The 21,859-nt window shown below is 37.6% G+C and overlaps 1 protein-coding gene across 5 annotated transcripts in view; it reads left to right on the forward strand.

The window, feature by feature from the left end:
* The window catches only part of u2surp (U2 snRNP-associated SURP domain containing), a 76,720-nt gene that overhangs the window by 47,363 nt on the left and 7,498 nt on the right, over positions 1 to 21,859 (forward strand). For 4 of the 5 annotated variants that reach the window (XM_078564221.1, XM_078564220.1, XM_078564218.1 and 1 more), the window contains 14 exons: positions 2,507 to 2,611; positions 2,742 to 2,808; positions 2,898 to 3,055; positions 4,900 to 5,062; positions 5,690 to 5,769; positions 8,584 to 8,671; positions 10,041 to 10,175; positions 10,320 to 10,376; positions 13,588 to 13,747; positions 16,387 to 16,482; positions 16,812 to 16,878; positions 17,486 to 17,663; positions 17,759 to 17,869; positions 20,406 to 20,539. In XM_078564221.1, coding sequence (XP_078420347.1) covers positions 2,507 to 2,611; positions 2,742 to 2,808; positions 2,898 to 3,055; positions 4,900 to 5,062; positions 5,690 to 5,769; positions 8,584 to 8,671; positions 10,041 to 10,175; positions 10,320 to 10,376; positions 13,588 to 13,747; positions 16,387 to 16,482; positions 16,812 to 16,878; positions 17,486 to 17,663; positions 17,759 to 17,869; positions 20,406 to 20,539 — 1,599 coding nt within the window. The remainder of the gene's footprint in view (positions 1 to 2,506; positions 2,612 to 2,741; positions 2,809 to 2,897; positions 3,056 to 4,899; positions 5,063 to 5,689; positions 5,770 to 8,583; positions 8,672 to 10,040; positions 10,176 to 10,319; positions 10,377 to 13,587; positions 13,748 to 16,386; positions 16,483 to 16,811; positions 16,879 to 17,485; positions 17,664 to 17,758; positions 17,870 to 20,405; positions 20,540 to 21,859) is intronic. The other variant, XR_013579626.1, reaches the window with a different exon arrangement.

Here is a 21,859-nt window from a genome sequence, read left to right on the forward strand (position 1 = left end):
AGTAGTGAGTTCTTAGTTTTTTTACTGTTGTAACTTTTTCTCTTAGTGAGTTCTGTTGGCTCACCCACCAGGTAGTCTCATGCCTCCACAAATTATTCCATCTTGGAAGGAAAGGCTGATATGCAGTGATCCTTCCCCTGGGATCCTGGTGAAGAGCAATACTAATCATGGAACTGTGCTCCTGACAACTGGAATGAAAATTGATTATATAACACAAAGATAAGAGGGTAGCAAGTGCACTGTCAGCATGGGATTGAAAAGAGTGGTGGTTAGAAACATACTCTATTTTCATCGCCCCAGTCTAGCAGGCTTTTGTATGCCCTTAACAAGCCATTGCATTTGTGTAAGTAAGCAGGAGCTTCTATTTTATTGATTTCTCTGGTGCTAGACCGTGCCTGCCACCTCCGAGATGGGACTTAATATTCCACATCTTGTTAACCTAGAAGGGCGGAATTTAGTATTTTTAGATATGTAGGCTTGTCAGAGCTGATGCTGAATGTTTTATTTTTGAAATTTGCTGCTCTGTAGCATAAAGAAGTTCAATAATTGAATTAGCTCTGAAAAGCCCACTTTTAATTTTGTAGTCTTTAAACTCTTTGCCTCTAGACTGAATCAGCTCTTGATTGTGTCAGTGATAGTGTCTCCCTTTCTGTAAATGATCACAGTTCAGACTAATCTGTAACTGGGAGATTCTGTTTGTAAGAATGAACTTAAGTTACGCTTGCTCAGTGGTTCAAAGAGTACGTTATATGTGTAAAAAAAAAAAAGCAGCCTTGAGTGATATATGTTTGAGAATTGAACTTTGGAATGCACGATGTACAATATATTACAACTCAAGTATTGACTAGCTGGCTGCTTCAATTACAAGTTTAACCTGAATGGCAACTACAATTTTTAAAATTAGAGCATTTTATCCTAGAATGAGGGGGCAATTTTTCCTGTGGCAGGAGAGTAGCCATAGAATGACGGGTGGGACGATGGAATAAAAATTCTTCACAGGAATTCTTTTAAAAAGTGGCATGCTTTGGCGCAAGTTACTATTGAGATGGACACAGATTTAAAAGTGGAAGAATTTGAATAGGAAAACTATAAAAGGATATGGAAAGGCAAGGAAATTGTGATGAGTAGACAGCTCAAGTTGAAGTATTGGCCTAGGCATGATGGGTTGAATGGCCTTCTGTACTGTAATTTCTGATTTTTAAAAAAATTAAATAATGCTGCAGTGCTGATGGTGGATCAGCTTTAAATTTGCTATGAATGGTAGTTAGCTATAATAAGTGATCACATTTAAGAAACACACTAAAATATTCTCAGTGAGGCAGTAGCGATCTCTCCCAATGGTGTTCTAGGTCTGTAATCAAGCTTACAGAATATGCATTGTTTCTCAGGCTCATACACTGGTGTTATTCATCTCTATAAAGGTTATGGAAGTATGATCAGTAACCACCTATCTAAAATAGGTTCAAACCTGAGCTTGCAAAAAGCCAGTTGGTGATCAAATTGATTAGTGCTGGCCATTTGGCTTATTGGAACAGCAATTTAAAGGAGGCGGCCACTGATATTTAAGCAGCTCTTGTACCTGCAAATGACCTGATGGTGGGAGACTTATTCTGAACATTGTTTTAGAAGCTATGAGATAAGCTAAAATTGTTAAATCAGCCATAGTAAAACTCCACCAATGGGATACCAGAATAGTTGCTGTTGAACAGTGTTTATTTAATAGATTGACCATAGGCAAAGACATCTCCATTAAGTTGAACAGTAAAATCATATCAACTTGAATGACGTGGTCATATAAATAAAATTCTCTTAAACTTGCATTGTGCAAGTTGAATTTATTAGAGATGCTGTAAACTATTCAGAAACCTTGTTACAGTTTCAAAACTTGCCTGTTTAGGAGCATTATCTTGCTTTTTATGTTTTTTTAAATCTGTTGTGTCTTTTACTTACCATCAAAGCCTGGAAAGTAATGCATATAAACTATAAGTTATCATTTAACCATAGCATATGGGCAACATGATCCCATTAACTTTTCTGTTCAATATATTTTGGATAGTTGAATACTCGGCACCATTCATTGATCTGTATGTTTAAAAAGAACTTAAATTTAACACTTATTGCCTAGAAAGACGTCTGATTAAAAATAGTAAAGTTAACTTCACTGATAATGATTGGTAAAGTCTTTTCGAGTGAGCTATGGATGATATATGGGCAAAACATAGTTCAGAACTATTTTTCAAGAACAAAATTGGAGAATGGACCAGATACATTTTGGCTTTGCAAATGAAAATATGGTTTTTTTATGTGTGGAACAGAAGGTTACCATTTTGCGCCCCAGTTGGTTACCAAAAGCAATTAAAACGCTGCTTAAATTGCTAAGTTTGTTAACGCAAAGTACCTACCTGCTGTGTTTTATAGTAAGTCATTTATTATATGGATTGGCTCTTTAGCTTGTTGAGATGGTGTTCTCTTTGTGAATGGCATATCTTGATTTTGTTTTGTTTAGGAACTTGCTATGTGTTATTCATCGGATGATCGAATTTGTGGTGCGTGAAGGACCAATGTTCGAAGCCATGATTATGAACAGAGAAATTAGCAACCCCATGTTCAGGTTTTTATTTAATTTAATATCAGTGAATTATTTATCATTTGCTTAAACAAAATAATTGAAGAAAAAGACATTTTTTGAGTTACTTCAGCATGCAGGGGGTTTATAAGAAATACTGTCCTATTTTTTTCAGATTCCTTTTTGAGAATCAAAGCCCTGCCCATGTTTATTACAGATGGAAATTGTATTCAATACTACAGGTATGAGTTTAACACTTATGGAAATATTAAATATTTACAAATGAAGGCTCCATCGTACTGATCTTTACAAAATGCTATTTGTGTAACAGGGAGATTCACCAACCAAGTGGCGAACTGTGGATTTCCGCATGTTCAAGAATGGTTCATTTTGGCGACCGCCACCTCTAAACCCATACCTACAAGAAATATTAGAAGAAACAGAATCACGTGTTGAGGAGAATGTGAAGAAGGGGCAGTTGAAAGAAGAGTAAGTTACCCTTTTTAATAATTTTATGGAAAACTTTTTATGGTTTATTTACCACGTTGTAAAACAGCTGCTAAAGTTCCTCAGAATTTTTAGAAAATGTGGATGAGAGAATATTACAAACTATTGAATCATTGCATTGTTTTTGATATAGAGACAAGTAACTAGTCAATATTTTATTCAAGTCAAGTTCCTGTGCTACATGTTTCTTGTGTTTTACAGTTTGTTTTATGTCTGTGTGACATTTTTATATTGGCTTATACAAACTTTGTCACAAAATGGACCAATCAAATCATTGCAGCTCATTATTGATTGCCAGATAATTCCCACTTTAACTTCCATACTAGACACAGTTCCAGTTCTGCTGCAGATGCTTACCTTGAATATTCCAGCCTGGCTCCTGCTGTCTTCCACCTCGGCCCTTCACTTCCTTTTCTTTTGGTTTTAAGCATGCCTTGTCCCTATCCTGTACTCATCTTAATGTTTCGTTACCTAAATTTTCTGCTCTTCAAAAATGAAAACAGAAAATACTATCGACACACTGCATGTCAAGCAGCATCTGTGCAGAGAGAACCTGAGTTTATGCTTCAAGTTGATCTTCTGTTGGAAGAATTTAGAGATTTAAAATTTTATAAGCAAGTTACAGAGTTAGGGAGAAGTGAGGTAAGAACAAAAAGGAAGGTCTGTAATAGGGTGGTAGGAAGGACTCAAATTATAAGAGTGGTGCTGCAAGGCTTGTTCTGCCTTTGCCACCATATCCGTTAACATTTAATCACTCCTGCTATCCACCTTATCTCTGATATTCCCTTTCGTTCTTTTCCCTACTGCCATCATCCCTCCCCGGTTTTGTATCTGTTTATAAGCTGTTAAAACTCCAATCTCAGTTCTGAAGAAAGGTCAACAACCTGAAATGTTAACTCTCTTATCAGACGCTACTTGATCCGCTGAGTGTTTCCAGTATTTTTTGTTTTTATTTCAGACCTCCAGCGTTTACAGTATTTTGTTTGTAACCTAGTCACTGTGCTGGCTCATTGCCCTGCCACTCTGGCAGTGTGGATTCTGTCATTTGCTTCCTCAGGATGCCTGCTTCCAACGCGGTTATTCTGTTGCCACCTGAACTTCAGTCTTGAGCTCACAAGCTCGCTTCCATTGGACCCTCTCCATTTCCAAGCCTTTTTACAGATCTGCCTTCCCCTTCATTCGGCTTTGTTGAAAACACTGCCCAACCTACTCCTCAGTCTGTGACTAATGAGTTGGGAAATCAGTTAGTCAGTGGATAGAAGTTTATATTTTCTGCATGATTTAGTTAAGCCAAAGCTATGTATTCCTGATAATTTGGTCACTTTTTGTGCTTAAAAATATTTAATTATCCAATCATTTGAATTAAGCAACAAATAATGCAGCCAAGTGAGAATTTAGTGTTTAAAACTTGAACTGCCAGGCAACTTTGACCAAGCAGCTAAATTAAGGGGGGATTGTGCCAATGGGTTGCTGCCTGTCAAATTATATCAAGTCGATATCTAGGTAGCTTGAAGAGAAGCAGTACCTTGAAATGATGTATGAAATGTAATTTCCTTGGAATGCTGAAACAGCTGCTTGGTTCAAATATGCATTTTTAATGTGCCATAATAAATCTGCATTATTGGCCATTGGAAATTGTTAATTCTTCAGATTCAATTGACCACAAATAACCATTGATTTCTGACAATTGATAATTATCAAAAGACTTGACATGCAAATTTTATTTAAAATTGTTCTTCAATTATATCTTGGTGAATAATTAAAGGGGAGATATAGAAGAATATATTTTGTTATAATTGTGTAAGATACTTAATGTTTCATTTAAGCCAAAGGGATAAATTGGAGGAGCTCTTGCGGGGACTGACCCCACGTAAAAATGACGTTGGTGATGCTATGGTGTTCTGCCTGAATCATGCTGAGGCTGCTGAAGAAATTGTGGAATGTATTGCAGAATCTTTGTCCATATTGAAGACTCCATTACCCAAAAAGGTTTGTTCTATCCAACTGTACTAGATATGACATCATCCTGAAATCCTTTTGAAAAATCCACTTGTAATATACCAAATGTTTTTGGCCACCTGAATGGAAGGTTTTTGCACTACTATCTTTAAATTCTCATCACTGGCTCCACCTGCATTATACTTAGACACTTTTTATATATTGCTTGGAACCAATTTACTTGGCTCTTAACTGAATATTAGAATTTTGTGGATAAAATTGTGATACAAAATTGGCCTCCAAAGTTATGGTTTTGGGAATAGTCAGTAACGTTTAATTTGGGAGCCATTGTAATCTGGAGCCTTGCTTGTTTGCAAGGTCAGTTTGGTAGTAATAATTTTATCTGAAGAGATTAAAAAAAAAACTAAATACAATCCATAAGGTAGATTGCCTCTTACATGTATTGAATTATTGTTAGAGTATGGTTTAAACTGTTCCAGAAATTATAGATGGGTAAGACAGTTTTCTAGTCCCTGTCCTCATGCATTTTTTCAACAGCTTCAGGAAATTGAAGGGGAGCATTAATGTCTGTTAGCCCTTCCGTCAAGTTTTGTGCCAGAGCAGTATAATTGAAACCAAACGAATCGTTTTGAAAATGAAATCACATTTTTATTCCAGATTGCCAGGCTTTACTTGGTGTCAGATGTATTGTATAATTCTTCTGCTAAAGTTGCAAATGCCTCGTACTACAGAAAATTGTAAGTATTCATGCTTTCTCAATTTTATGTTTTGTCCAATTATCAATTTTGTGTCTTAGTGAATAATTAAATGGGAAATTATACTTCTCGGTTATATTGTCATGATTTGCCCTGTTCAAAGTATTGTAATGACATCTTACATTTCTATACTGTTGTTCACACACACAAGATGGAAAGTGGATGTCAAGCAGGGGGGAAAAGACAGAAAAGAAGCTATCAAAAGTATAATTCAAAAAGAGGATGTTTTAGAATACTTTTGAAATTGGGGAAGAATTTGGCAGGCAGGGAATATTAGGGAGTTCACCCATGTGAGAGTATTTTCTGGTAATCCGTAGATGAAAATATTGGTATAAATACCAGTTGCACAATCCTTCTGGGCTTCCATTTAGATTGTCTGTGAGTATAGGTTGATGGGCGAATTGGATTTGGTGCAAATATGGAAAGGCTGCAGAGTTTTGGATGACTTCAAATTTACAGAGGGTACAAAATGGGAGGCAAGCTAGGAGTGCATTGTTATGCCTATCTGTTCCGAAGATGAGACATTTCAGCAGCATATGAGTTGAGTCAGTGGGAAGTTAAGTGAGGTTAGAGGTGGAAATAGGCGGCCTTAGTGATGGCACAAAAATGTGGTTGGAAGCTCACCTCAGGATCAAATGTGACACCAAAGTTGCAAACAGTCTAGTTCAGCCCAGACAGCTGTTAGGGACAGGGTTGGAATCAGTAGCTAGGCAACAGGGTTTATGGCGGGGACGAAGCAATGGCTTTGGTCTTTGTAATGTTTAGTTGGAAGTAATTTCTGCTCACCCTGCAAGGGATTAAATTGCCCTTTAGTCTTGTTCAGACTTTTAACTTTGGGGGTACAGTACTTATCCAATAGTTAGATCTGTCACTACTTACATTGTTAGGCCAGGTTTGTCTATTGAATAGATACTGTGTATCTTGTGCTCAACTTGCAGGAAGTTTAGTTGCAGCAGTCAAATCTGCAGTTCTGTTGACATTTGAGTATCAAGGGAAAGCTTTTTCATAGGCATACAAACATGTTTAGCCAAAATTTTGTGATAACATTTAAGATGATATTAAGCAAGGTCTTGGAGGAGAAGAGGGCATAACAACGTGTGTAACTGGTGAACTGCCAATGGATTGGGGAAAAACTTATCTACAGTAGCAAAAAAAAACTTGAAATTTCACAGGAAATTGTTTAAGACTAATCAATTTTTTCAGGTATGTGCATGTATTATTACGGCATTAGTGTCAGCATCACATTTTGTTTATGCAGTTTAATGATTGGACCTGCATTTATGCATTGTGCAGGCTTAATTTCATTTTTGCATAATTTTTAATGTGATTTTATGTTTGCACTTTTTAAAGCGTTTGTGTTCAAATAGTACAGACAGAGATTCTATGTGAGAATATTGAATGAATGATTAAAAATGGAACACCTCAAATTGTTTCACATTACACAATACATTAAAAGTTGTTCTCAAGCCAAGGGCACTTAGTGCAAAAACAAACTTTTGCACAGGCTCGAAAATGTATTATTGTTTTTGATGTGTGAGGCATATTCTTCAAAATACAAATTTATGGCGCTAGGGAGACATTTTAAAATGGGAATTTGAGCAGTTGAAGGATTTTAAAATCGTTGGTCAGAATTCCTGCCAAGATATTGAATTTAACTGCACCTCATGGTATGTCTACACATTTGTTTCTTCAAGGATCTATCCTTGGTCCCCTTCTATTTCTCATCTACATGCTAGCCTTCGGTGATGTAATCCGAAAACACACTGTTAGTTTTCACATGTATCCTGACAACACCCAGCTTTGCCTCAAAACCACCTCTCAACTCCTGCACAGTTGCATATTATTAAACTGCTTGTTGGATATCCCTTGCAGGATGAGCAGAAATTACTTTCAACTGAACATTACAAAGACCAAAGCCATTGCTTCGTCCCCGACACAAACCCTGTTGCCTAGCTACTGATTCCAACCCTGTCCCTGACAGCTGTCTGGGCTGAACTAGACTGTTTGCAACTTTGGTGTCACATTTGATCCTGAGATGAGCTTCCAACCACACTTTTGTGCCATCACTAAGGCAGCCTATTTCCACCTCTAACTTCACCTAACTTCCCACTGACTCAACTCATATGCTGCTGAAATGTCTCATCTTCGGAATAAATAGGCATAACAATGCACTCCCAGCTTGCCTCCTATTTAGTACCCTCTGTAAATTTGAAGTCATCCAAAACTCTGCAGCCTTTCCTTATTTACACCAAATCCAATTCACCCATCAACCTATATTCACTGACCTACATTGGTTCCTGGTCAAGCCCAGCCTCGATTTTAAAATTCTCATCCTCCTTGTCACCTCACTTTGCCCCTCCCTATCCTTGTAATCTCCGTCAGCCCCACAACCCTAAGATATCTACGCTCATCTAATTCTGGCCTCATGAGCATCCCTGATCTTATTTGCTTCACCATTGGTGGCCATACCTTCAGCTGCCCAGGCACTAAACTCTGGAATTCCCTCCCTAGACATCTGTTTCTCCACCTCTGTCTCTCTTTCCTCCTTTAAGATGCTCCTTATATCCTACGTCTTTGACCAAGCTTTTGGCTGTCTGCCCTATTGCTGCTTTATATGGTTTGTGAGCAATTTTGGTTCATAAAGGTCCTGTGATGTGCCTGCGACATTTTATCCTGTTAAAGGTGCCATACAAATACAAGTTGGTGTACAAATAATGTTAAACATTTCATATTAAGCATATTTCATGGATGTTTAGTTTGTTTTTCCACAAGTTATTATTTATGTTTCTCTTGCAGTTTTGAATCTAAGTTGTGCCAGATATTTGCAAATCTTAATGCAACCTACAAGTCAATACAAGGTCACTTACAGTCTGAGAATTTCAAGGTAATTATTTCTCGAAGCCATTTGCTTTTTTGGTCATAGTCATTTTGAAATGTCATGAATGATTAGGTTATGTAATGTACTTAACCTGCCAAATAGCTTGTTGTTGCTGCTCTGGTTCCCCTTTTGGATCCTTTTTATTTACCTAATTTCTCAACAGTTAATTGTGTGTGTGGTTTAACTGTTTGTAAACCTCTTATGTTAAACCTTTCAACTTAAGTTTCAGCTTCCTAGTAAAAATTTCTAATAACTTGGCCTTGATCATAAAATTTTAAGGTTGCTATCTCGAGCCCTTTCAATAATTGCACAGTTTTTGGATTCAATTCTTTAGGCTGTGCCAAGAGCTGTTAAATTGTAAGGAAGGACACTGATCAGATATCCATGCTATTTTTTTTTTACATCTGTCATTTCCTGATGTATTTAGGGACTTGGATCCAAGAGTAAGTAGCTAAGCAATAATTGCAAGGCCCTCCTGGATGGTTGATTAAGTTTATCTAATGATTTGCAACCCTACCCACCTGGATAGCATTGGGTTTGACCTTGGCCTGTGCTAAATTAGAAAGTGTCAACCAGGTCTGCAATAGGGACCGTACAATATGCTTCAGCACCCTTGGGTTAGTGAGGGGAAAGCAACCATGATTTCTATTTCTACTTGCAAGTCAGTGGCCCATTCAACAGAGTAAGGCTGTGTGAATGTAGGGTTATGGAAGGATTTTGCACAATTATTATGGGCCGCATGATTAAATGGGCTACGGATTCTGGCGATCCCTGTCTAGGCTTAAACATGAATAAAGGCTACTTGAATGAGGATGTAGAGAAATTAGTACTCAACACTGTACCTCACCACAATAATTCAACTTGAGGAAACAAATGATCATAAGGACCTTCTGAATGCATTAGGAATCAGCCAAAGCTTATTTGCAAATAACACTGAGGAAATTAATATTGCAATGGAGAAGGCAGTGAAATAAAAAGAAACAAGCTGACATCGAATGGAGAGAGAAAAAAAGAAACAAAGGAAATGAAAAGATGCAGATTGAATGAAAATGAGGGTAAAAAGAACAAGGTGGCAGATAGTGAACAAGAAAACTGAATTATTGAGAAAATGTAAATAGAAATAAAAGTGGAAGTCCAAATCACTTTGGATGGTAGGAAGAGAAATCAATACAAGTTTGGGGATAGTAGGGCAGGTGTAAATGCAGGAAATAGTATTTAAGTTTTTGTCCTAGTAACACGATGCAGAAAGACTGACAATCTTACAAGTGTAAGTTTTATCCTTTATAATCAGCATTTTATTCAGCTAGCTACCGAAAAGTCTTTTAGATGCTCTAATTGATAGTAATATGTTGAAGTATTCCAATTTGTTTTGCAGCAAAGAGTGATGGGTTGCTTTAGAGCATGGGAAGATTGGACAGTTTACCCTGACCCATTCCTCATTAAACTCCAAAATATCTTTCTTGGACTTGTAGATCTTGAGGAAGAAAGTAAAGAAGTCTGCAAACCCCAGGTATTTATAAATGCTAAATGTAATCTTTTTGTAAAGTTACTTTCATTACTCTAGTTTGTTCATGAACAGGGCTTGTATTAAAATGTTAATTGTTCTTTTTTGAATTTACCATTTCTGTTGACACCATTCCTCATTAATCTCTAGAATATCTACCTTGGACTTGTGGATGTTGAAGAGATCAAAGAAGTTTCTAAGCGACAGGTAGCTAACTACATGGCAATCCATGCATTTTATCTATGCTTGCGTTTTTAGAACAGGATTTTATGTGCTGGTGACTGTTATATTTCACAACTATATTTTTGGAATTTTTAATTGCCAAAGCTCATTCACTTGGCCCCCACTTTTCTGGCCTTGTTTGGTATTACAAAATATTGACAGCACAGCCTCCACACAAGCTTTCCTCCACCTCTCATTTGACCCCATTAGCAAATCCTTCTACTGCTTTCTCTCTCATGTGATCACTTAGCTTCTCCTTGAATGTATCTATGCTATTCTCCTCAACTACTCCCTTTGGTAACTAGATCCACATTTTAATCACTCTCTGGATGAAGAAATTTCACCTGAATTCCCTATTCGAATTAGTCGGGACTATATGACATTTATGGCCCTCTGCTCTGCCCTTGCCTTCAAGTGGAAACAACTTCTCTGTCTACCCTTTCATAATATTGAAGACATCTATAAGGTCACCTGCTCAGTCTCCTCTTTTCTAGAGAAAGGAGCCCCAGCTGTTCAGTCTTTGGGTTTAATCTCTCAGTGCTGTTATCATTCTAGTACATCTTCTTTGGACCTTCTCCAGTACCTCTACATTCTTTCTATAACATGGGGACCAGAACTGTTCACATTATTCCAAGTACAATCTAACAAAGTTTCTATACAAGTTTAACATAACTTCTCTGCTTTTAATTCTATCTCTAGAAATTAACCCAAGTATTTTGTTTTTATACTTGCTAGCGAAGTGAGAGTTTAATTTATGCCTGATCTTTATGGTTGGAATGACCTGAAAGATAAAACGATCACATTTCTGATTTGTGCTCGACACTAAAATAAGTGTCGGGTATGAATTTATTCATTGACGTGCAATGTTTTATATCTCTGAAGTTATCAATCTTAATTTGCAGGAGTTCTAGGAAAATATATGTACACTGGGAAAATATATGTGCACTTAGTAATGATTTCTGCCAATACATCACAGCCAGCATTGTGAGAAAGAGTGGGTTACATATTTTGTGGTTATGCATTGGAGACAAGTGTGTAGATCAGGGAACACTTTGCATTTAAGCAATCTCTGAAGTGTTGAATTGTGATTCTATAATACACCAATCTACACTGATCATTTTCCAACATTTTTTTATATTTATTGAATGTCTGATTGCTGAGTAAGAATACGTATCCTATTTTGGGTAGTTTTTGGGAATAGGCTATATTATTGAACATTGCTATAGATAACCAAAAGATACAGGCGACATTTCAATTTAAATGCAAAAAAACTCATAGCTGATAATTTTGGTTACTTTATTGAAAGCAGTGGCTAGGATTTTGCTCTGTGGTGAAGGAGCAGCTCTCACTGTTCACCTCCCGTAGACTTGCTGGGGATTTGTCAGCTGGGATTTCCGCCACCCTGGCACCTGTTTCAGTGCAGTGTCATCTCCAGGAAATCTGTGGTGTTTGAACAGGGAAAGCAACAATGAGGTTTTTCAACCAATCTGAAGTATTCTCAGAGATATGGAGACTTTTTAAACCACAAAGCGAAAAATGTAAATAGAAATTACATTTAAATCATCAGCAGGAAGCAAAATAAAGGATGGGAAATACAGTTGGGGTTAAGAGAGACAGAAAAAGTAAAAAAAAACAAGATTTTTAAAAATTTTAATTTTCTTAAGGAATGAGACTCCATACTTATGAAATTAATTTTGCAAGGCAAGCAAAGTTGTTCACTTATAACCCCATTTAAAATTTTATTTACTGCTGAATGTGTGGGCCTGAACTTTTTCAGCTGTCGTTAGTGTGACATTTTTGCTTTGGCAAACTAAGTTTGCCTCATTACAGTGATTTCAGTGCCAAGTCTATTTAGTGAGGACTTAAGAAGTCTACCCTGTGCAGGGTATCTCTGACAACAACTTCTGGCATTTGCACATTTGAACGCTGAAATCCAGAAGTTGCTGTCAGATTTACCTGTAGTAATGGCGAGTGCTGATGGTCTTGCATTTGTTTTTGCAGCAAAGTACGGGCTAGTTTAATTTTCATGCTATTTATGTTGTTTTACTTTTGAGTTTTCGTTTAATACATTTTTTGCCCAGGTTAGGTTGTTTCTTTCTTGCTGATCCACTAGTCATATAGCTATGTATAGAGAAATCTACTGCCGTTACTTAATTGATATTGGAACACTCCCAGGCAGGTCAAAAGGACTAAGTTCCTTTACTTTTACACTTTGTAAGTTTTAGATATACAACTCTGGTTCAAACTGGTTTAACAAATATGAGAGTAACTCATCAGATGATTGTTGTATTTATATTAATTTCGTGGTTTTGGAATTTTAGTCACCAGTACTTGTTTGGCAAGTGCCCATACATAGCAATAGTAACTACACCTCAGAGGTAATTCATTGGCTGTGGCACTTTTATGACAGTCTGAGGAAGCAACAAAGTGCTACATAAATGTAAGCTATTCTTGTGGTCTAAACTCACATTGGGCTTCACTATCACCCATTGAATTTTTTTCAAAGTCTTTTTGGTGGCATTCTTTACTGTTCATCTCCATTCTTTGCTCCTAAAAAAACCAACGATTTTAGCAAAGAAAGACATCTTAAGTCAAACAATTTACACATACCATCTGCAAGTATCTCAACTAGATTTCCTTTCTCGAGGCTTGCCCCTTCCGAGACTTTCTTGTTAATCTCGGAATTTTAAGTTTAAACGAAATTTTGCATCAAAATGATTTGGCTCAGATCTTCTGGTCCCTGGGTAGCTGGAGACCAGACATCCCCCACCCCCAAAGTTACACGATAGGACCCCTCGGAAGTCCCAATGCAATGACGCTGTGGGAATTGCTCGGCAAGTTTGAACTTCCAATGGGCAATTCCCCTGCTCCCAGGACCTTGTGAGAAGTCTCAAACTCTGAGTTAGAATTGAATACTTTGGTTCTGACTTACTTACATGGGTAGTTACCCAAGAAATGTTAGAAAAATCCTACTGTAATTCTTGGGTAACGATACAACTGACCCTCCAATCACTCACACTGATTGCATCACCTGAATGACCCCCGTGACTCCCTATCCAACCCCGCCACCCTGTCCATCCACCACCCTGCCCCCCACCTTGGCTTCATTTTTAAGTATTGTGCAATCTACTGGTACAATTCTGATGTGTGATGACTGACGTAGTAATGGTAATAATGTGGATTATATGTTTGGTAGCCAGAGTCTGAAGAACTAGATGGAGCACCTGTTGAGGATGAACTTGATGGTGCCCCATTGGAAGACGTAGATGGAGTTCCAATTGATCTAAGCACTGGTCTAGATGATCTTGATGGTGTCCCTATGAAGGTGCTAGATGATGACCTTGATGGTGTTCCCAGTAAGTGGTTTTGATCTCTTGTGCTGCTTGATTCACATAGGGTGAAACAGTTGATACAATCCAATTCAGTTACCTTGTACTTTAAAAGCAATTTATACCAATATGGGATATATGAAGTACTTGTGAAATGGGAGGGGATGAGGGCACAGAAGCTTCTTTGGCAACAGATTGGTTTTGTCTGTGATTCCAGGATCTTGTCCAGACCATTGTGAAGAAGCACCAACTAGACATGACCTCCTCCAAGGAATCATAGAAACTTATAGCGCATGCCCGTGCATGTTCTTTGAAAGAGCAGTCATGTTTAGTTATACATTTCTGCTTTTTGTTGGTAACTCATCCTTAAGTACCTTTCCAACTTCCCCTCAAAATTATTAAAGAGAATCCACTTCCATCACCTTTGCAGGCAGAGCATCCTAAATCCTGGAAACCCTCTGAAAACTCCTGATCTCCCTTCTGGATGTTTTGCCAATTATTTTAAATCTGAGCTCTGTTTATTGACCCACTTATTTGAATAGAGAGAAAAACTATTCCCATTATCAAAATGTCATCATCTTGAAAATCTCTGAGGTCATCTTTTAACCTCCTTTTCTCCCAGGAAAGCAATCCTAACTGTTCCAATCTCTCCTCATAATTAAAGACCCCTATTCATGGTAACATCCTGATAAACCACTTCTGTACTCTTTCTAAGGCTTTTACATCTTTCCTGAAGTGTGAATTGTCCAATACTCTAGCCTAACCAGTGATTTATAATGTTTTAGCATGATTTCTTTGCTTTTATCTTCTATTTCTCCATTTGTAAACTCAAATAACCTATATGTTTTTTAACCATCCTATCAACTAGCCTGTAACCTTTAAGAATGTGTGTATATGGACACCAAGGTGCCTTTATTCTCATCTACACTTCTCAAAATCATGCCATTTATAGCATACTTCTTTCCATATTAGCCCTCCCAAAGTGCATCTCTTCATACTTCTCTGAGGTGAACTCCATTTGTCATGCTTCTGCCTATTTCACCATATTGCCTGTCACCTTGAAGTCTGGTACCTCGTAAAGTTTCAATTCAGAGAAAAAAGCACAGAAGGAGTCCATTTAACCAATTGAGTATGCATCAGTTCTTTCAACGGGCAGTTAATTCAGCTCCACTCCTCTTTGTCTATATCCCTGCAAGTTTTCTCCAAATATTTATGTAGTAAAGGCTACTAATTGAATCTGTATCTACCACCCCATTAGTGCATTCCGAATCCTAACCATGCGTTGCATAGAAAGTTTTCCCTCATATTTTGTTTAGTTCTTTTTCAGTCGTCTTAAATCTATGTCTTCTGATTATCAGTGCTTCAGCAATTGCGAATAGTTTATCTTTTTATTTACCTATATCCTCCATAATTTTAAACACCTATAAAATCTCTTGTTCTCCTTGGAGCAGAGAAGGCCAACTTTAGCTTCTCCAGTCCATCCATGTAACTATAATCCCACATCCCTGGAACCATTCTTATAAATCTCTTATGTAGTTTCTCCATTACCTCCACAATCTTCCTAAAGTGTGACACGCAAGGTTGGACACAACACTCCAGCTGATTTATAGCATCTGCAAACTTTATAGTACTGCTCCCTACCCCTGAGTCTAGATTGTTTATAAAAATTGAAGAGTGTAATACTGGACCCAAAACTGGCCTTTGAGGAATACCATTGTAAACCACCTCCAAATCTGATAATCACGCATTCATTCACCCACCATCCTTCTCCCTGTCACTGAGCCAATTTCCCCATAATTCTGAGGAATTATATCTTCTTAACAAGCCTGTGGTGGGGGTGGGGGAATAAATCTTACAGGCCACATAGCTCTACAAATAAACTAATTTCATTAAAATATATACCTCCCTCAACATGGCTGTAGGTTGAGGTCTGGAGTAGGTTCCCAGTCTCCTCTTGGCTGAGTTTTGAGAGCTGAAGAAGGCATGGAATTTTGTAGCTGTTGATTTTGTGGCTGTGTACTAATATAAATTCTTTCACAAATATTAAGCGGGCTATTTTCCCTTAGAGTTGGAAGAATGATTGACAAACACCTTTATTTCTTGACCTAAATAAGGAGACGATGGCGTAGTGGTATTGTTGTTAGATTAATAATCCAGAGACCCAGGGTAATGCTCTGGGGACTCTGGTTCAAATGATGGAATTTGAATTCAATAACAATCTGGAAATAAAAGTCTAATGATGACCATGAAGTCATTGTTGATTGTTGTAAAAACCCAACTGGTTCACTCATGTCCTTTAGGGAAGGAAACCTGCTGTCCTTACCTGGCCTGGCCTACACGTGACTCCAGACCCACAGCAATGTGGCTGACTCGTAACTGCCCTCTGAACAAGGGCAATTAGGGATGGGCAATAAATGCTGGCCTAGCCAGCGATGGCCACATCCCATGAATGAATGAAAAAAAAATTATATCAGTTTCAATTCATCCAGTGAAGTGAACTCTGAAGTATCTTGACATCTAGAAGAAAAAGTGACAATAGTGTATGCTAATTTAAAAAATGTTTGATCTAATATTGGGATTTGGTGATCAAATTAACTCCCGCTCTCTCCCCTTGTCTCCCCCCACCCCACCTCTGCCCCTCGTTGTCCCCGCTCGATCTCTTATAGTTGATGGCCCTGAAGACCCCAAGAAGTTTCAGTCCGTTTTTAAAGTTGCTCCGTCAAAATGGGAAGCTGTCGATGAAGCAGAATTAGAATCACAGGGTAAGTTGCAAATACGCCATTAGGTGTTAACTAAGTTAACATCTCGGTGCACGTTTTATATTACATTAAGCCATATTATAATCGTCTGACCAAAATTATAATGCTGAACTTTTACCTAGTTTGGCTTTGACATGAGTAACTATTATCAGACAAACTGATTTTACACCCAAGTATTTGAAATTCTGTAATTCAATGTAATTTTCAACAAATTTTCTGATAATCTAATACTTTTGCCAGATGTTTTTGCTGCATATTAAATTCTAATACGTTAATAAAATGAGTTTATTGGTAGCTATTACATTGAGTAATATAGCATACTTTTCTTGCAGCTGTTACAACTTCAAAATGGGAGCTTTTTGACCAACCAACTGAATCAGAAGAAGATGAACAACCAGTGTATGTTGATATTCTGACTTGCTATAATAATGCAGGATGCATACCCAGGGACAGTAACGTTTTATTTCAGAGATTAGGAAGTGATTAAATCATGAATGAATTCATGAAAAAATCATTAGTGGAACAAACTAGGCATTGCAGTATTGTGTACTATTATATTTCTGCTGAAGATATTAATGCTTTTATTTAGCCTGTACCATCAAACCAAGGGAAAAATACATAAACGGATGATACTCTAATACTCGCCATTACCTTTTTTTGAACCATGTAAACCCCAATTATGACTAATGAGACATGAAATTGTGAATATCTGTGACTAAAATTTGTCAGCTTTGTCCTCTGCTCTTGCTGTCTCAACATGGTGTTGCACAACCGAAATAAGGAAAAAATGTAATGGATTTACACCAGTAATCAAATTGCAAACGTTTGAATCACTTATTACAACATGTTAGTCAATCGTAATTGATTTACTTCAACACCAGTTTTATAAGCAACAGGACTTTGTGAATGAGTGATTCCTCATGGCCTTATTGAAATGTATAGTGCAGTGACTCAAGATTTATTTGAACTACTATTAAAATGAGAGTTCATTGTTTGCAATTAACAGGGACAGTACGTTAAAGGAAAGCGATGATGAAGATGATGATATTGATGATCAAATGCCCAGGTCAGAGGAGCTGCTTTATTTTTCTAACCCAGTTAAAGAAGAAACAATGGAATCCAAGCCCATTCTTAAGTATTCAGAAATGTCTGAAGAAAAGCGAGCGAAGCTTCGGGAAATAGAGGTACAAATATTCTGTTAAAATCTATTTCTTGGCAAGATAATTTTGGGTTGCTTTTGTAAATATACTGTATGTGAAAATAAACAATTTTTTTTTAGCTTAAGGTAATGAAGTTCCAGGATGAGTTAGAATCTGGGAAAAGGCCTAAAAAGGCAGGTCAGACCATGCAAGAGCAAGTGGAACATTATAGGGACAAACTACTTCAGAGGGTGAGTGCAGCAAATTCTCATTAACTTGCATTAAATAGATTCTGTTCCTTATTGCTTTACTTGATTGAGTTTGATTTGTCTTGCTCATAAGACTGTTATTAAACTAATGAGTGTAATTATAATTGTAGACCATGAGGTTGCCAGTTTGCCAATATCCTAGCATCTGTAAGGATCATTTCATTTGCAGGTTTATTTGTTATCTTTTAATATCTGGAAAGTATTTGAAATGTACAAACTGGCTCTTGCACACAGTAAAAATGTAATCTATTTCTGCCCAGTAGCCCATAAAATAACAATTACTATCAGCTTGTTTATAGCCTTGGCTTGGTGTGGTTTTGCATTCAACAAAACCTCAGTTGGCATAGCATAATGGAATTTTGTGCGTCAGACAGCATGATTTGACACATCGCTGCTCCCCTTTGCCCATCCACCTATCCGTTCCCCTACCCCCAGCAGTATGTGAAATTCCCAATCTCAACCATGTACATTGAGGTGGAAGGGAGAGAGAATTGTTGCACATAATTCCCTATACGTGTATCTGACCAGTTACACAATAACATTGGTGGAAGCAGTTTGCATATGATTGTACACTCCAATCTCCCCATCCCATTTAACATTCCACATATGCCTTGATATCTCATTCAATTGGCTGTTATTCATGTCTGAGCATTAATGGCAAATGTCTGCAGCTGATTTTATCATGAGGAGATCACAGCTAATCTGGGGCATTACTTTGCCCAAAGTCCATAAAGGACTGGGGGTTGCAAAAAATGGGAGCAGGATAAACTTGCAAATTACAATTTGGTCAGTCTATCGTTGATGCTGCAGAAGCTGTTAGAAACAATAATGTGGGAGAAAATTTGCAACCACTTGGCAAGCATAGGCTAATAAAGGAGAGCCAACACGGATTTGTTAAGGGCAAATCATGTTTGACTAATTTGATTTGAGTTTTTTGATGAGGCAACAGTCTGGATGAGGTCAGTGCAGTAAATGTGTATGTGGACTTTCAAAAGATTTTTGAAGTAGTACCACATATTAGGCTTGTTAGCAAAATTGAAGTCCATGGGATAAATGGGACAGTAGCAGCATGGGGGCAAGATTGGCAGATTTGTGGTGAATGGCTGTTTTTTGCATTGGAGAGAAGTATAGAATGGAGCTTCACTAAGTGAAGTGACTTGGGAAGCTTTACCACGTTATTGGCACTAAATAAGTAGGCACTGTTGTTCAGTACAAGGAACGGTGCTGTTTCTGATACTCATTAATGACTTGGTGGATACAGGGCACAGTTTCAAAGTTTGCCTATGACATGAAACTTGGAAGTGTACTAAATAGTGAGGAAGATGGCAATAGACTTCAGGAGGACATAAACAGGCTGGTGTAATGGTTGGACGTGTGGCAAATGAAATTCAACATAGAATAGTGTGAAGTGATGCATTTAGATAGGAAGAATGTGGAGAGCCAACCATGATAATGATGAAAGAACAAAGATACCTGGGGTGCTTGTGCACAAATCTTTGAAGGTGGCAGGACAAGTTAGCAAAACAGTGAATGAAGTTTATGGATTGAACATAGATTACAAAAGCCAGGAAGTTTTGTTAAGCCTGTATAAACATTAGCTCAGCACTAGCTGGAATATTGTCCCCGATTCAGGCATCACACTTTTTAGGAAGGACCCGAAAGCTTTGGAGAGGGTATAGAAGAGTTTTACTAGAATCGTTCAAGGGATTACAGTTGTGTGGATATTTTTTCTCCTCACAGCAGCAAAGGCTAAGAGGAGATTTGATAGATGCGGTTATAATCATGAAGGGTTTAGATAGAGTAAATAAAAAACAGTTTCCAGTGGTTAGAGGTTGATAATGGGAAGTGATTGGCAAAAGAACCAGAAGCAGCATGAGAGAACTTTTTTTCACAAGTTGTTAGGATTTGGAATGCACCACTTGATATTTGGTGGAAACAAATTCAGCAAAAGCCTCCTTAAGGGAACTGGATAATTATTTGAAGGAGGAAAAATTACATGGATATGGGGAAAGAATGGAGAAGTGGGACTAACTGGATTGGTCTTCAAAAGAGCTTGCGCAGACTCGATGGGCTGAATGATGACCTCCTGTGCTGTACTATTCTATGATTTTGTATACCTGTATCCTGGGATCAAAGTTCACAGCAATCAGGAGAAGGAAACCCTGACTGACATTTTTTTCTACTCTGCTTAACGAGCATCCTTACTATTGTCCTAGCTGAGATCTGATAACTCTGCACAAAGTGGGGATCTTTTTCTATTTGGCTTAGTTGCTGGCTGGATAAACTTGCTGAACAATTGAGGAAATCTATACTTGCTTAGGGATCTTGTTCAAACTTTTAAATGAGCTGTTTGATATTTTAATATCCTAGTCGCAAATGTTCAACTAAGTTAGTCCAGAAGTTGTTTGGTGTAATGCTTTCCTCTGGTGGAAATATGTTTTAACCATTTGCTTTGTATTTTGGGTGGTTGCTTCACTATTATGACATGAACTTCAGATGTATTTTATCTTGCATTTAGGAGAAGGAGAAAGAACTAGAAAGAGAAAGGGAGCGTGACAAAAAGGACAAAGAGAAAGATGTGATTAAATCAGAGTACCGTATAAAAGATAGGAAAGAAAAAGAAAGCTCTTCGTCTCCTTCCAGCAAAGAGAGGTATTGTTTTAGTGTCTAGCTTGTGTTTTCAAGCATCTTAAATTATGCTTACATAGCATATACCCCATTTTAATTTGTTTTTCCTTTTGCCCTTGGAATGGGGATAGTGCTGGCAAGTCCATGTTTACTGCTCAATCTCCAGTCTCAGACATTCGTGGTGGTCCACTGCTGTGAACTTTTGCATTCCTTTTAATTATGGGGGTTTTATGAAACAAGATGTGAAGTGTAATTATAGACGATGGTTTTGATGTGGATATTTGAGATATTCTTGCACTTAGTGGAGTCAGCCACAAACCACAAATTCGGTTAGCTTTGCAAGTTGAAATTATTGTTTCATGTTCCTAGCTGCAAAGTATAATCTTCAAGCAATAAATAAGACTAACACTTGTTAATTACATAAACTTTGCATCTCAAATATATATGTTAAAAGGTACTTAATTATTTTGAGTTAAAGCAGTAATGAATATTTCTGAGAGGTTCGTCAAAATGTTGATGCAATTGAAATATGTAGTAGGGGATGTTTGTTTTTATTCCTCTCGGATGTTCTTCTGGAGCAGGAAAGATACAAGTTTTTTTGGCAATGGAGGAGGGGGAAGGAATTAGCAATACTCTTCGGAAATGATATGCTGCTGTTTGTATGTGGAGACTGACAAATGGAGGGGCATGGTATATCACTGCAGGGCAGGGTACACTCAAGAAATATTGATAGCCTCTTGCAGGCTCCCTGTTCTAAATTTAGGAAAGCTGTCAGTAACCTAGAGGAAAATAATGGCATCATCACAAAAATAATAGCTTATTAATACATGATAACAAAAATAATTAGCCAAAAGTCAACAAATACAGAGAATTTGTAAATCTTATAAGACCTCAAGAACACAAAAAATAGAAGCAAGAGTAGACCATATGGCACATCCAGCTTGCTCTACCATTCAAAACAATCAGGGCTGACCTTGGGCTTCAATTCCACTTTACTGCCCCATCCCATACCCGTTGATTCAATGAGGGACCAAAAATCTTGTCTGTTTTGCCCTTAAATATATTCAACAGTGGAGCACCCACAACCCTCTGGGGTAGAGAACTCAAGATTCACAGCCTTTTGAGTGAATAAATTTCTTCTCAAATTTGTTGAAAATGATTGGCCCCTTATCCTGAGACCATGCCCCCATGTTTTAGATTCCCCGACCATCGGAAACAACCTCTTAGCGCCTGCCCCATCAAGCACCTTCAGAATCTTGCATGTTTCAATGAGATCACCTCATTCTTCTGAACTCCAGAGAATATAGGCCCTGTTTGCTCAGCTTCTCATCATAAGGACCCTCA

This window comes from Cetorhinus maximus, chromosome 19 (assembly GCF_964194155.1).
Source record: "Cetorhinus maximus chromosome 19, sCetMax3.hap1.1, whole genome shotgun sequence".
NCBI lineage: Eukaryota > Metazoa > Chordata > Chondrichthyes > Lamniformes > Cetorhinidae > Cetorhinus > Cetorhinus maximus.